At 42.7% G+C, this 16,926-nt stretch overlaps 1 protein-coding gene across 2 annotated transcripts in view; it reads right to left on the minus strand.

Moving 5' to 3' along the window:
• LOC108502421 (unconventional myosin-X-like) overlaps window positions 1–16,926 on the minus strand; it is a 90,899-nt gene that overhangs the window by 40,392 nt on the left and 33,581 nt on the right. For both annotated transcript variants that reach the window (XM_017825350.1, XM_017825351.1), the window contains 11 exons: window positions 16,286–16,415; window positions 15,317–15,435; window positions 11,559–11,705; window positions 10,763–10,863; window positions 8,803–8,869; window positions 8,259–8,351; window positions 4,522–4,590; window positions 3,572–3,654; window positions 2,671–2,779; window positions 1,905–1,985; window positions 777–901 (listed from right to left, as the gene is read on the minus strand). In XM_017825350.1, the coding sequence (XP_017680839.1) occupies window positions 777–901; window positions 1,905–1,985; window positions 2,671–2,779; window positions 3,572–3,654; window positions 4,522–4,590; window positions 8,259–8,351; window positions 8,803–8,869; window positions 10,763–10,863; window positions 11,559–11,705; window positions 15,317–15,435; window positions 16,286–16,415 (1,124 nt within the window). The remainder of the gene's footprint in view (window positions 1–776; window positions 902–1,904; window positions 1,986–2,670; window positions 2,780–3,571; window positions 3,655–4,521; window positions 4,591–8,258; window positions 8,352–8,802; window positions 8,870–10,762; window positions 10,864–11,558; window positions 11,706–15,316; window positions 15,436–16,285; window positions 16,416–16,926) is intronic.

Below are 16,926 nucleotides of genomic sequence, written 5' to 3' on the forward strand. Positions count from 1 at the left end.
GAGATTATGATTATGACAGTAACAGCCCCCTTCCCTCTCTCTCTCCCCAGTCTTTTAACTCTAATTATCCTTCTCCCATTAATCCTTCTTCCCTTGGGACCTCCCTTCTTCGTGTTTGCCTTCCAGTTTGGAAATTTCCATCCCCCAGCTTTTATCTGTTCCTACCACACTGGCAATTATTGTTGCAATCCCAGTAAAAAAATACTAACTCAACAGAATTTTTCAGTAAAGAACAACTGTCTTTCTGAAACATGTGCTTTCATCAGACACAAGTTATTTTGTTCAGTATAGGGGTGGCATTTAATGCTCCAAGAGACAAAGGAAGCAATGTTCAGTGGTTTCTTCTAGCCTTAAATTTCAAGAAATCCTTTTGATGTGGCTAATTAAAAGAAGTAATCACTCTTTCCAATATTAATCATCAACTATACTGTTCATTAAAATTTTCTCCAGCCACCTAAAGGTTTTAAGTATGGTATTTTCTTTTTCACACATTATGACCAGCTGGGTTTCACAGCATCACACTAGCAAATCTGTGTGAAGCTAAAAAAAAAAAAAAAGAAGACGACCATCTGGCTATTTTTCCGTTCTGACTTTTACCCTAAAGGTAAGTCTTCAGAAGGGCTTCCAGATCAGTCTTTGCTATGGGCAATAAAGCCATGGTTAGAAGAACATCCCACAAATGATCCATACCAGAAGCAGCAGTTAAAGATGGAACAATCATATGGAATTATATACCTTGGGGCTGTTACAGCATATGAGACAATGACAGCAATTACCTGCTGAGAAAGTCCTGGAAAAGGCGCCGTATAGGGAAACCTGCTCTTCGAACTTTCACTGTCTCCAGCATCCCTGAGTACCGGAGCTGATTTAGAACCACATCTGGATTAAAGAGATTTGGCGCCTACATAATGATCCAGAATAAAAAACAAATAAGAGAGACAGAGTAAATATTGATCTCGGTATTAATGTCTTTGCTGGCTTGAACAGTCACTGTTTCTCTGAGCACGGTCTCAGGCTGTATATCTGTTTCTGTGTAGAAAGTCAACCCTGCATATTTGGGCAGGCCAGGTGAAAAGGAGGAAGTTTGGGTCAAGGGGAAAGCAACCTCACAACACTGCACAGTGCAGAAGGGAAGAAAGGGAGCTGGGCAGATCCTGAAAAAAAAACCAAACAGTTTGGAGACTGCACTCACAGTCAGATCATGGTAGGAAAGCAAAGATATACTGCATTAACACATACAGAGTGCAGAACCCTGACTCAGTTCTCTTTGCAGTCTCTCTCCAGTCAAAGTGGAGAAAAACTACAGAATTCTTTTCTGGCACAAATCCCCTAAGCAGGCTGTCCTCTGCCGTATCACACACAGTTTCAAAACACACACAAAAAAGGATCAGTTCAGAGCTCCCCACCCAATCTAGTTTGCAGCATATCCTCCTGCCACAGTTCACAATACAAGCAAGAGTCAGCCTATCTCTAAGGACTGTGACTTGCTAATGAAGCGTCCACCTCCTCTGCCTCAGAGCCAGGGATCTGCAGGAGACATTTCCTACTGCACAAGTCTTGCATTCCAGAACAAATTTCTCTACAGGCACCTCAAACAGGAGTGATTGCTTCTTCTACCACAGCTCTGGGCTCTGCACAAGCCTGGTTCATCTTCCAGATTTCATAAGCACTGAAAGAGGTGGGAATGGCTATATAATCTCATACTCAGCATGCAGCCTTTCCATCTGATTACCAGGAGGAGGGTTTGTTTTTCCTCAGCTGTAAAATAACTAGAATGAAAAAGGGAAGGTGAGGAGGAACTGCTCTATCCTCAGTTTGAGGCACCTGCCTGGCATTTGTGCAAGAAGTGAGTGCTCATGAAGGCCTCTGTCTCATGAATGTATTTTGCTGGGAGACAGACTTACCTTTTCTGTATTTGGTTTGATGCAGCGGATGAAGAATGGATTGGAAGTACTAAGCGTGGCCATCAAGGAATGGAGAGAATCCTAAACAGCAACAAGACAAACCCCAAAGGATCAGTGACTACAGAAGGCAGAGGGGCTACATTTGAAGCAACAGGGTCTTCATGCAGCCCTCACATTCTAATGTCCTTTGACTCTGCCTTCCAAAATTTCAACAACACAGGAGATTCCCTCCTTTCCAAAACATACCCACACAATTAGTTTGCTCCTAACACTGTTTACCTGGAGCTGTATAGCTCACGTGAGTTAATTTTACATGTCTCTCAAACTTTAAATGCAGGAAGATAAAATAGTGAAATGAACGGAAGGTTTGCAGACAATCTAAGGAGGTAAGATTCATACCTGCAAGGTCCTCCCAATAAGGTTTTATTGGAATTGTCACAATACTTGTAAAAAATGTGGCCTAAAAGGACACGTACACTTAGCTGAAACACCAAACCAATATGAAAGATCAAAGAACCTCAAGAATTTCATATACTTAGCAAAGTATATTCCCTCTGCCACCCTGCTCAGTCTCAGCATCTCTCACATTTTACACCAGACAGAAATCCTTGGGGCAGTGGCACTGTCTTTTTTTAGCACTGCAACATTCCTGCACATTTTCAGTGCTGGACATAAAACAAGGATGAATGACTCCTCTTGGCTGCAGGCCTTGCTTAACCATCTGCTCCTCCCCAGAAGCCTGCTGCTCTCTTGGAAAACATCATACCCGGAACTGGGAACTGACAGTCGGTCTGCGCCTCTGGGTGCCCATCTTCAGTGTCTCTTCATTGCAACGACTGCAGACTCTTTCAAAAAGGTCATAAATGAAGTCCAACCTAAGGGAAAAGAAAAGAATGAAAGAAGATGCAAGACCTCAAACACCTGTGAGAAGATGGCTCTCATTCTCAGCAACTGCCTGGTCCCACTGTGAAACACCTCATTTTTATTCCTGCTGTGCCAGAGTGGCTGCAGGAGGCAGTTCAGCTGGGCACTTCAGTGAGGAAATTAATACTTTCCATGTGGCTGCCCAGAACCTGCAGGCTGCCCTGTATGTCACACTCTGCTGCAGAGCCAGAAACCCCATCTCACGCTCTCAAGCAGGACATTACACAAAGGAAAATCTCCATTCTGCGCTGGCTAGGACACCTCCCTTGAGCTATATGCCCCCAGGCAAAACTACCTTGAAGGTATGCCAGCTAGACTGGTGCTGTCATGCCCTCCTGAACTAGCTCTGATGACTAGCAGCCACAACATGCTCATGAAATTGGAACCACAGCTCTTTGTAGCCAGAGGAGTTCTAGAGCTACCCTCAGTGTCGGTAGGGAAGGGGTAGAGGAAGGGGAGAGAAAGGGAAGGCGAAGGGGAAGGGAAGACTAACATTGCCAAGAGATTTCTGTCATGCTGTTATAACTCTTTTTAAAACTGGGACAACATAAGTCCTGATTAAATCTGTGCCTCATTTGACTTCTCCAACTCTCTTTTCGTTTGTCAGAACACTCCTGCACAAAGGGAAGAATGATTAAGAATGATGCCTGATGCTCTGGCAAAAGCAAATGCTTTCCTTGGTCTAGTTATTACATGAATGTGGCTTAGCCAACCCAACAGATGTGGCCTCTTCACAAGCATACCTGCTGTCTTTCAGCATGTTTAAAATGTCATCACGAAAAGTGTCTCTGTTCTTCTCCAGAAAGCCTCTCACATCATACAGCACCTGCAACACAGACAGAGCCACTAGAACAGTGCTGTACAAATCATTAAGCACTTCTACATTTACATGCCAATGTACAAGACCTCCAGCAGAGCTACACAGTAACACTGCAGGCATATGCCAAGATCTGAACTTTTGGGGTCAAAGAACTCCAGAGTTTTACAGTTACCATCCAGAGAGTGGCTTTTAGCCATCAACTAAAAAACACAAAACCCCCTCAAAAGCAAGATCCAAGTGAAACAGCTGCAAAGATTTGCCTGGCAGGGAGGGTGTGTGGGGAAATCCTTTGCAAAGGGTGAGGTACACCATTCACTTCAGGAGAGCAAAGTGAATGGAGAATGCCACCCAGTGCCCTGACTTCCCAACCACAAGGGCTCAGCAGATATTATTCTAGGAGGGGGTTAGCCCTTCTTTAATGTGCAGGTGTCCTCCCTTGACACACCTCCATCCGTTTCATAGCTCTTCACAACAAAGAGCAACATTTAACCTTAAATGCTTGGAAACCTTTTCCTTTTTTTGGATAGGTATTTATCCTTTTCTCCTCCCCTTCAATAGTCAAATTTTCCTTGTGATTTTTACTTCGGGTTTTGTTTGTTTGTGAATGTGCATGTAAAGACAACATGAATAACAGAAGTACAGAGGAGTTTAACCCCCAAAACAAAAGTTACTTGAGAAACTGAAACAAACATCCAGACTGGAGAATATAGTACATACTATTTTAAGCCCAAAATTTCAAAAGTGCTCTGGTAGAGGGCACTAACTGTGTGGCAACACACAGTTCAGAGATATTCTTGATTTTTGGAACCTAAAATTGAGGACCTTAAGTCCAAGATATACCAAGCATCTCACAAACAAATCATGAACACCTACCTCCCCTGCATAATGTCTTATGCCAAACTGATGGTCTGTTACTCGAGGCTTCACATAGTAGGGGTTGCTCTGAAATGAAAGAAAAAGAAGTAGTCTTCTAATGCTGGTGTAAGAATAAACAGGCTCAATCAGGAACTCTGCCATGACTATGACAAGGCTGGGATGGGCAAAGACCTTAGCTCTTGCAGAGCCCGACCACATCTGCTGCAGCTCTCTGCTGCTACATTACAAATATGTTACTTAAATAAGATGGAAAAATCCAGCCCTTCAAGGCATTGCTCATGTGAACAAGGGCTTGCAGAATCAAGGTTGGGCAGGCATGCCATGGATGAAATGTTAATTCTTGTGTGTCTGACACCTGAGGAGACTGGGCTCCACACAAACCATGTGGTGCAGGACACAGGATCAGGATGCAAGGAAGATGGCAGCTTTGCAGAACACCTACACACCTTTTCTTCATCAAAGGAAATACTATACCAGTGTCCTGTCTTCCTCTGTATTTTATCTTTCTTTGCACCTCTCTTCCCCTTTATTGAATATTCACTTTTCCTTTCTCTTATTAGATGTTCTACTCTCTCCTTTTCCCCCTCCTTTCTTTGTTCTGTGAAAGCCGTTTTAACTATGTGAGAACAGCCACGCTGTTCGAGACCAACAATCTATCCAGCTGAGTATTCTGCCTCTAGCAGTGACTATGTACTGTAGAGTAAGAACAAAGCAAGTAAATCATACTTTCATCCTAATATTCCCTCAAAATCTACTTATTTCTATAAGGTCTGCCTAACTAGTAACCCCAAGCGGATTTCTCTTGCTTGCTTGCTTATTCCGCACCTGAACCCATGAAAACTTCTTGCATCCAAGTGTCCTTTCGCAGGAGCTCTTAACCAACCCCATAGAGAACTATTTAAGCCCGGCTTCCATTAGTGCCATTTGTCTTCTACAGGCCATGTGTGACTTTTAAACCCATCACACACATCCCCAAGTCATCTTCTCTCCACACTGCAGGGTCCCTTCAACCTAGTTTTCCATAACACTGAAGCTGTCCCAAACCAGTTGTTTACCAGTTCTGATATAACCCCTTTTCGAGCAGAGGGGCCCAGTGGTGGACATGATTCAAAGTGCAGGTGATCTATAGATTACACATGCCATAACACTGTTTTCTTCTTTTATTCTATTTTCCAGGACTTTCTACTATTTCATCTGGGGTTTTTTTATTACTACTGAGAACTGTGCTGATATTTCCATGGAACTATCTATCACAGCCTCTGTCTGGGTCTCGCTCCTGAAGAGCAGCAGTTAGTTCAGGGCCCACCGTTTTCAAAGGGGAAATTGGGACTGTTTTCCTTCAGGTACACCATTTTGCATTTATCTACACTGCTTTTCATTTTCATTTTACCACCCAATCAGTCTCATGAGGCCCCTCTCAGTCCAGTCTTGCCCCATGAATCAGCAGAAAACTGACACCTCAATGCTCATATGAGACAGTGTCTTACAGGCCTCTCTTCATTGAGGTAGCTGACCATTTACATTCTTTGAATTTACCCAATAGTGAAATAAAAACTATAGGCCTATAATTTCCTACAATACTTCCTAAAAATTAAAATAATTCCCCATCTTCTCAGACAAAAGTACTAAGAAAATTTTAAGTAACATGTTGCACAATGCTGTTTATAATTGAGCTCTTTCATCTTCAAGGTCTTTTGGCAGTATTGGGTGGATGGCTTCTGACACTGATAATTTGTTAGTGCCACTGGAAATTTTTTTTCATTGCTTTCTTTTCCTTTTCACATTGACCCCATTTCATTGCTCTTCCCTTTCCTCCATTCAGTCATCTTTTTCCAGTCACAAAATTCCCTATCTTCCATTCCAAGCATGACTGCTCCTGGCTCTCTCATGTGGATTGGCACACTCCTCTCCTCTCCTCTCCCTCTCTACTAAGCCCTTTTATTTCATTCATGCTTACAACACTTCTGGTTCCTTCTCCTATCTCCCCTATTGCTCCTCTCTTCAGTTGTATCAGAGGTCATATTCTCTGAAATCCCAGCCTTATGCTTTTCCTTCTTAAGATTACAGTAATCCACAGAAAACACAGAGAAGAGGGCTTGTTCTCTTCAGGCTTCCCAGCAATGCTGGCTGGATGCCTTCCAGTGCTCTTCCAGCCAGCAATAGAGACTTTAACTGGTACAAAAAAACAATTTCACCTTCAACAAATGAAAACCCTAGAGCACTACCTACTAAATCATTCCTCCCTGCATTTCACATCTCATAAGCTTTCTAGGGTTCCACATTAACTGCTATCCCCTCAAAGCAGACAGAGGTGACACTATGAACAGCTTAATGAAAAGGCTACTCAATGCACAGAAATTACCAAAAATAGCAACCAAAATGTTGTGGGGCATAAAAGAATGCAAAATAATACTGGCAGTCTCATGCTGCTGTACAATAAACCACAGGTACCTTCTTACCAAGGGAACTGCATTCTGGTCTGATTATTTATCTCAGAAAAGAATAGAGAAAAAAATATGTAGACAAATTCAGAGACAAACAGCAGAAAGAAAGAGGAGCTTTGAAATATCTCCATTTGGAGACAAACTGAAGAAGTTGGGACAGTTCAGAGAGAAAATTCAAAACAAGTGAGGCATTAAAAAAATTAATTAGTTTTATATTAAAAGTTAACAAATACCAACAACAATAAAAAAAATAAAAAAGATACAGCAGGCATTCTCACATTCCTTGACCTATAATACAAGGCAAAGCCACAGCAGACTAAATTGAAGGCCTTGATTTAAGCCTGAAGAAAGGAAATATTTCCATAAAGCTCTGTGTAAGTAGCCAACCAAAAGTCATTGCTATTGTTTCCAATTTGTAGTCATGAGTATTACCAGCAAAGTTAGAATACAAATATGAAAAATGAGAATATCTGCATCTATGCCAATTTAAAAAACTTCAGATAAAGGATACAAATTTTTATGTTTTCAGGCTTGGATGAAGTCTCAATTAGAAGACTAGGAAACATATTCACTGAAAATGTTCTTACTAAAGTAGTAAATTATTCCATTAGTCCATGCTACAGGCTTTAATTTGTTTTGTGTTCAGTCTATTTATTATTTAGAACAAAGTGTTGGCTGTACCAGAGACATGGTAAGGGATTGCTACAGTGATCTCACTGGGGTTTCTGTGTCCCCAGGATAACTTTCTGACCTGCATGAAAAAGTCATTCCACTCCTGTGTCCAGAACACAAGAAAGAGGATGAAAGAATTTAATTAATTAGGAACAATAAGAGAGCTTTCATTAAAAGTCATGAGGCAAAAGCCGTCCCCAGCCCCAGGAGACAGATTTGACACGCTCTGGAGCAGACTGCTGTGAGTCAGCTGGCAAGAGAAACCCATACACACTGTGCAGCCACATCCTGTGCCTGGGGTGTTGCCTTGTGTCTCATCCCAGACCAGCAGAACCTGACCTCCATCCCATCCTACAAATTCAAACTTCTTCTACCCACAGTCTGTGGAATGCACACTCCCTTTTCTCTATGTGCACAAGAGACCATCCTCAGGTTGTCTCACATATTACTTTTGTTCAGTGCAGCTTAATTAAACACTCGCAGGTTTGGGTACAAGGCATTTTAAATTTCCTGCACAAAGCATATATTTTACATCAACAAAACCTTCACTTTAGGTTTTGCAATGCTGATGGGGCTAACATACTGATCATTTGCCTGCCAGGTTATTTTCTTACTTACCATATGCTGGCTGTGAAGTTTTTCCAGAAGGGTGTTGTCTGTGCCTTTGGGGAATCGACTCTCTTCATTCACCAAAGCCAGTAGACCTAGTTTCTACAGCCAAACAAGAGACAGGCTTTTACAGTCAGCAAAAGCTAACTACACAGCACCAAGACAAGAACTGGAGATCTGAACAGACCACTGAGCAATAACTTCTGAGTTATACCCAGCAAAGCTCAAGCTGAAAGCAGAATTCTGGCCAGTCAATGCATTCAGCAAGCAGAATGTAAGTGGAGATTATTTATAAAAAAATCACATTAAGGTTTTACTTAAACACTAATCTAAAACTATGACACTCTTCCTAAGCTTACTCTCAACAATAAGCAGAGATCTGCTTTCTTGAGCTGGGACTACAGCTCTAAGAGCCCATACTTTTGCCAGGTCACTATGGGAACATGATCTAAGCAACTATCTGTTTTTAAAATCAAGAAACCCCAGGAAAGGTCTCAAGACAATCAGCAGTGCCCATGGTGATCCCTGGAAACTGTCACAGATAACTGCTTACCTTCTCAATAAGGTCCAGGCACTCTGCATTATCCATCCAGTCAATGGCTTCCCAGTTTATCCCTTCCCTGACAGTCAAGAACAAAGAGAACAAAGATGTGAAATGAAAGATCCAATGCTCTGGGGTGTAGGAGAAGAGCAGAAGTAGCTGAGCATGGCAGCTGTCCCAGGACTGAAGACAATTTGCAGTAATTAGGCTTTGCCATGGCTGAGGAAAAAGAATAGGGGACACAATGCACTGCTAACACAAGGAGATGGAGATAGGAGACAGCCTTTCTTATCCATACTGGCGATTTAAACTGATGCTTATCTTGTAGTCACTTGGGCAAATTTCACACGAATTTTAAAACTGTAGTTGCTCTTTCAGGACTGATGAGCATCAGCCCAAGCAGTGGCGATTATGGACAGTTTGCTACACAGCTTTGAGAGTCAACTGCTGACCCACCAATATGGAAAGAAGGCCCAAAGCACATCTGCCAGAAGACTGAACCACAATTCACAGGTCCACCAGAAGAAGAGACGGGAGAGAGTTTTCAGGGAGAGTTTTGAAGAGGATGACACAGGTAAGCTTTAGCTTGACATACAGGGTGCCTACAGGGTGGCCCTGCATCTTTCAGAATAGGGGCTGATATAGGTAGAGTAGTGCAATAATTATGCTTTGGAAATCACCCATGAAATTCTGTAAATCTGCTGAATGTGTTTTTCCTCTCTTATCACCTTCTTACACTCCCAAAATAAAGGATGTTTCTGTTTTCAGAATTCAGAGAAGCCTGGGAATAGCTCTTACTCAGGAATCCAAGGAAGACTACAGGGTATGTATGAAGCTACTTACTGACTTTCTGATACAGACACCTTTCAGGTGGAGGCTAACATTTTGAAGATAGTGGAGAAGTTGTCTACAAACCCTTCAACCTAGGCTTCATACTTCCAGGTTCAGAGCATCAAGATGAGATACACAGAGCTACTTACTAAACCTGAGGAAGCAGAGATTACACAGTGAAAGACGAGCTTTAGGCACATCACCCTAGAATAATTTGATGCGTAGACAATAATAAAATCCTCTCATTCTTTCAAAGTTCAGCCACAGAACTTAAATTTCTGTGCAATCATCAGGAAAAAATAAATTGTCATGATGATACCATTCTTAACATAGGCTTCCTGCAATAGTGGAACAGGCCTGAGAAGTGAGTGCATAAATAGCCTTGCAGTTTTGTAATCTTTAGAATTTAATGAATTGCCTATTCAACTGTCTCCCTTTACAAGGCTGCTCTCATTTGCCCTCACTGACCCTATTCAATTGCTTCATTCACAAACATAAAGGCTTCTGTTTCAGAGCAACAACTAAAGTATTTGTCTAGCAGCCTTCTCTAGAAGCAGAAATACTCTAGAACATCCCAGGTACTTCACTAAATACAATTCAATATGAAGCCCACAGAAGAAGAACAGCTGTGCAGAAGGTCCCAGGATCGGGAAATCTCTCCTTTAAGTCTCCTTGCTGAGGAAAAGAGCCCTTTTCACAGTACAGGAATCTCTAGGACAGAAAGAGCTCTCAGATATCTAACTGTCTATCTTCAGGGACTTTACTTTTTGCACACCAAGATTCCATCTGCATAACACTACCAGTACCCTAGGTAAATCATTACCAAAGTCAGTAATAAGCCCAGTGACCACGTACTCTAATGGGTTAAAGCCCAAGAACTTTCTATTCAGCTGAGAGACAGAAGGAAATCTGGGCTTTCTAAATACTACAAGGGAGACTGCTTTTGGCTGGAGGCAAGTGACTTATGCTGGCAAAGCACATGGACAGTGCTTATCAAGACACATCCACAGTCAGGGTTGCGCTAAGGCCCAGTTTTTTCTCCTGCCTCAGCAGTAGGGACTGAAGAGCACAGAGGAGGAATGATGTTCTCCCTTCTACTACCCATGAAAGCAGTAGGGGCTCCCCTTCCTCTGTTTGTCACCTGTTGTACTCCAGCTGCTCCAAGGAGAAGATGTGCTTGTTGAAATATTCCTGGAGTTTCTCATTTGCATAGTTAATGTTAAACTGCTCAAAACGATTCACCTGCAAGAAGAAACAATGATTATAAAACTTAACATGCTTGACCCTGAGCTCTAAAATAATCCATAGCAGCAAGGTGGAAGATGCCAGGCCTAAAATAAAGCCAGAAAACATAGTGGTCAAGATGAACATGAGGAGGACAGTATGGGGAGGTCCACTATGAGAACAGTTTTTGTAGCCCATGCAAGGTTAATTCAGTAAACCTAAATCATAGTAAAGGATGCTAAAGACAATCATGCTGCTCTTCTTGGAAGAAAGAAATACAATTCCCTAAGTGTTAGGTCACTGGGCTTTCTCTTCTGTGAAATATCTGAGCAGTCACTCTGTGACTGTTCAACATACAACCCTCATCAGTTGCAGTCAGAAGTATTACAATGGCGTTCTCCACACAGTGCAAAATAGATGTAAACAAATAGTGTACACACAGGATTTGGATATTTAATCTGCATACAAGTCAAAAATTCAATATTATCTATCACAGTACATCTGTTTAGGGTCTGTGTCACAAACCAGACTTTGAACATCAGCTTTTATGAATACAGGTGGCAGAAATGGGCAGCTAAATATACCTTGCTACTTCCAGGGGAAAGTGACAGTGGAGAGACCCCAGACTGGGGGATACACACCCACCAAAATTCCCTCCTATACGCACTGACACCTCTAAAACCAACCCGCTCCACAAAAGACAAAATCCTGACCTGAAAATTCTCGAAGCCAAAGATATCCAGGATGCCCACAGACTTAAAGTTTTCCTTGCCTTTGATCTTGGTATTAATCTTGTTAATGAGCCATGAGAAACACTGGGAATAGAGCGCCATAGAGAGGGAGTCCCTGGAGTCAGCTGCCTGTAAATACAGAGAATGAAAATGAGTCACAAAGAGAACAGAAGGCATTAAGGGGCACATGAATCTCTATGGGACTTCAGGTTCCTCCACTCTTCTTCAGGTGTCTCAGCCTCTGTACGGGCTGTGTATGGTGCAGTATTTATATCTATCAAGTTTTCAAATAGCCAGGCCACACACAGATAAGCCATGTATAACCTCTGGGTAACTGAACTTCAGAGGCTGAAAGAAGTAGCAAAATCAGGGACATCTTTTGGAACAAGTGCTGGGGGGCAGGGAAGGTGGCAAAATACCTCACAACTAAGCCCACAGCAGTCATTTGCATCACCCGAGTCAACATTTGCAGTGACAGGCAAGGTATCTTGGTTCAGTACTCCTAGTAAAGCTGTCAAATGGGTGTCTGATCAGTTTTCAAAAAACTGGTAGGGCAGGATTTAATGAAGTATTCTGACACCAAGTTGCCCTCAAAAATCCCCTTTCCAAAACTTCCCTGCAAACAGCATTATCCTACTGGAATCCAGTTAGGCTAGCCAACAGCCGGGACACGTGCCCCAAAAGATCAGGGATTTAAATACTTTTCAACTAGAGTTGACCCCACATGCCACGCACTGATCATAACCAAGTGTCATAGGCGGAAAAAATAACTTAAATTGTGATGACTAACAGGCACTAGCTAATTGGGTGTATGTAAGCATGTGGATGAACATCCAAAATCAAACTTTTGGTATCTCAAGCGAAAGCCTGCTACCTGATAGCTGTAAAAGGAATGGGCTGGTTGCAAATTTCGATAACACTTGGACAAACAAAAGCAGTACACCTCAAATCCTCCAATTACTAAAGAGACATGAGACAGAACCACAAATTAAGAGGCTGATCACATGCTGTCCTTCTGCATATACACTATTCAGAATCGGAAACTAGAGTTTAGGGTTCTAGAAAGAAGAGGAGGCCAAAAATAAGGGTTCACAACAAGAAGACATGATCTCAGGGAGTAGAAAAAGGGGCCAGGAGAGAAGACAGCAAAGACTGTGACTGGAAGAAAGATGTTGGAAGTGGGGAAAGATCCTGGAGATTGGAGACATGGAGATAAACGTCAGGGTATGCCCATGAACCTTGGCTAGTAGTTCCTGAGCCTGGTAACTGCAACTACACAATACAAACCCATACAAATTTGTGCCTGACCCTCCTGGACAAGCAGCACACTCCCAACTGGGAAAGGAAGTTGACATCTAGAGAACGTAATGCTGAGGGGTGAGTGAGCAAGTACATGAAATAATGAAGTAGGGTAAAAGCTTTAATCTTGTCATTTAATAAATAAACCACGGTAAATAGATTACAGGTTGTTTCCTCTGTCTCACCTGTGACACCAGGGCAATTCCTTCAGTAGGCCAGACAGCAATGACTGATCTTCTAAATGCACCTTCATCCCCTTAGTTTTGCAACCCTAAATAACACAAACTCTTGTGTTCTGCTTTGCTAATGACACAGGCCAACTGCCTCTGAACCCTTTCAGCACCCCAGTGAGGCTTCTGAAGCCCAGCCTAGCAGATCCTCCTTTTCACCCAGCCTCACTGTTTTTCTCCTCCTTTCTCTTCCTGGGTACGATCTCCTCTTCAGCAGCTCAAGGTCGGCACAGAGCAATCTCCCTTCTCCACAGAAGAGAACATTTCAAAGCATGGGCACACATGTATTTTCTGGGTATTTCTTCTCTCCATCAGATGATCTGTCTTATTAGTTGGGACTGAGAATGCCCTCAAGGCCATGCCTCTGTAGTATCTCTGGCTACACAGTTAAGTTGAACTCATTTTCCAGGACCTCCCCATCCAGCTGTAAGCAAAGCACTTTCCCTACAATATGGCTCAAATGAGATTCTCAAAGGATCCTTTCATCCTTCCAGCTTTGCCTGCCTTTAGGCCAGTTCATCCATTCAACCCACTGAAATGTCAAAGCTCAGATGGGTAGTGAGCCCATTACATAATGAGAAATCCCTGGCAACTCTATCAACACATTCCCACAACAAGTGGGAATAGGTGGGCGCAGCACATGAGGGCTTCAGCAGGAATAGCCTTTACAGGCCCAGTGTTCAGTGCAACAGGCTTATCTAGTGAAGACAGCTATCACAATTTTCTTGTGGTCTTAGTACTTCACTGGGCTGCAAGCAGTAAGTGTGGGGTCCAACACACAAAAATGTCAGCAACAGATATACTATCAGGCAAAGCTCTATTCAGGGGGACTCTTGTAAATTCTACAACTGCATATTGTTGTTCTGGACTGCCTGAATTGTCTCTGCTATTATTTGTTATCCAACTTTATGTACTGCTAGAGAAAGATGTGGTTTATTTAGGACAGAGAGCTGAGAAGAAAAACTGTGGTACTGGATGCTGAGGATATCTACCACAGGCTACAGGCTGAAAAATAATTTTCACACAACTTCACTGCAAAGAAAGGTCAAAGACTATGCAAAAAAAGAGGCCATTTCTTAAAGGCAAAACTTAGCTTCTAACATATTAGCAGGTGTGTTCACAGCAAGAAAAGAAGCAACTACTCTGCCATAATGAGCACTGCTGAGACTTCGGCTTGAACACGGTGCTGAGCTGGGGGCACTCCGCTTCTTGAAAGATGTGGGAAAACAGAGACAGAAGACAAAGAGATTTAGAAAATTACTTACAAGGAAGCACTGAAGGAACTGGATTGTTTAGCTTAGAAAAGAGAACACCACATGAAAAACTTCACAGAAGCCAAAGCTTGTAAGGTGGACAGCTGGGATGTCAAAGGTAATCTAAATATGAGGAAAATCTTTTCAACTCCAGACTCCACTGCAGCTAAAGCAGGATACTTAAAGATGCTGTGAAATTCCTTCCATGGGAAATCTGAAGGAAAGTTAGACAGACATCCGTCAGAGAAAGTCTAGTAACTCTGGTTTCTCTGCCAATACAGGCGTTGGATTGATAACCCTCTGCAGTCTGTGCCAGCACAAGATTTCCATTACAGATGTTCATTTTGCTATAACATGATGTATCTTCTATCCTAGTAATATTACTCCATGTTTTCCAGTGTTTTGCATTTTATTAATAACAGAAGATTTTCTACAGTTATCTATGCATGGACCTAAAACACCAAGAGTGCCCTCAAGTGATCAGCAACATCACAAGAGCTGCATATCATTTTTTTCAGTCCTCCTTTGTGGTTGTATGGATATGGAAAGAAGCTACTGTGGGGTAACAACCTAACATCTGCCGGATGTTTCGTGGTAACTGTGTGCAAGCTTTTACCTTCCAGTAAATGCAGTGTAACCTTGGAGTTCGGCAAGGTAAAAGCATGCATACATGCAATTACCACAAACCATCTGATGCACCTTCTGCACGACACAAGTATGACCAGTTTCTGGTGAGTGAAGGTGACTTAAAACCATTGACAAAGTGCATTGACATTTGAAAGTGAACTCCCCTGTAAAACCTAAAAAGCAGAGTCAACATTGAGACCTAAACTGCCAATAAGGGCAAAATACGTGAGGAAACAGGAAGCCCTAAACTGGAATGGGTGATACAAGAGGGAGACAGAGGGCCTGGAAATGCAGAAGTGGCAGAAGCAGTAGCATACACTAGGACACTTACCTGCTCCACAGTGAGAGGGGAGCTGATCTCTTCCCCACGCAGAATCATGGACCTCTGCGTCAGTACTTCAGAAAGCTGAAAGGCATCTAGGCCCAGGAGGTCACTGGCAATGTTCAGCACTAATAACAAAGGAAGACACCCTTTTTTCTCTTGCCTGGATCCCCATCACTCGTGGGGGATTCATATTTTGCAGCTCAGTGAGGAAATCCCAGGGACTCCTACAAGGCAAGTGACTCAACTCCAGCACAAAACACACTCCCCTTTACTTAATTCTATTGGGCATACCCCAAGCTGTAAGCTCATATACCCAGTCTGAGGCAGAGTCAGCACCCATTTTGGGCCACAGATACTCCTGTAAGTCAGACTTTCTGCTGACAACAGGAAGAGCAAAGTCCTGTGTAAAGCTCAGCACTAGCAAAATATTTATCGCACGAGAAGATATGTTTTCCTAAAGGCACAACGAGCATGGGATTGCTAAACTTGGATGTTAAGAAGAGAGGCAATTAACTTAAGACTTGAAGGACTTGTAATACATATTTATCTCTTCTGTCTGTTTAGGGATTCACTCTACCAGATGAGCTCAGATTGCATAACGGTAACAGAGTGCACACTAGCAAATGCTTCACATGAAGATGGGGGGAAGTCTCTAACACACTATTTTTATCTCCAACTCCTCCCTGATCCTATTTCTTCCATCTCTTTCAATGCAAAAGAGAAATTGTGGGGCCGTGGACTCGTCTGAGAGTAGCCGGGAGCACTAATGGGTCAGAGGGCCACAGCCCAGTTAAATCACACTGGTGCCCTGGAGCCATGTATCCTGTGGCACTGCTTTTGCAGAGCTCACTGCAGTCAGTGAATCTGCTGGCAAAGGCACTGCATAACCAGAGGGGAAAAGGACAATGGAGTGAGCTTTACTGGGGGCCTTATGGGGCTTTGCATGGTCTACCAAGTTGCTAGGGTCCCACTTACCTGCTTTTGTCGTAATCTGGGCCCCGCCAGCTGTCATGAATTCAACATTTCCCAAATGAAGTGTGCCAGAAAGAAGTTTGAAGATGTCTCTGATTTCTTCAGTGCTGAAGTCCACCACCTTCATGGCAGTCTGTTCAAAACCATACAGCTAATGTTGGCTGTGTTATAGCCAAGTACAATGTAACTACCACACTCAGGCCCAGTCTGTGTAAGATGTATAACTCAGAATTATAGTCACCATGAATCAAAGTGAAATGGGATGGCACAGCACCTCTCTTAGCTATAGATCTCCCAATGATCTTTTCTGTCTCCCATTCTCTTCTACATTTACTCTATCGCCATCTAAGAGTGGTGGGCATTTGCTCCATCCTCAAGTTGGACTATGGTGCTGACATTGCTGGTCTGTCACAGGAAGAACGGGTTTGCGACTATGTGAGGAAATCTGCCCCTGAACACTGGCAGCACAGGTTACAGATGTTACTGGATTATTTCCACATTCTCCCTTATTTTCTTTCCTGAAGGACATATTCATATAATATACTTAATTTACTCTGATCCATATAACCCCCTTACTGTTCTAGCTTAGAATAGTAGATTTATGCAGTAAGATTTAAAACCAGGCTTTCAGCATTAACTGCTAG

This window comes from Lepidothrix coronata, unplaced genomic scaffold (genome assembly GCF_001604755.1).
Source record: "Lepidothrix coronata isolate B3197 unplaced genomic scaffold, Lepidothrix_coronata-1.0 Scaffold118, whole genome shotgun sequence".
In the NCBI taxonomy this organism is placed as follows: Eukaryota; Metazoa; Chordata; class Aves; order Passeriformes; family Pipridae; genus Lepidothrix; species Lepidothrix coronata.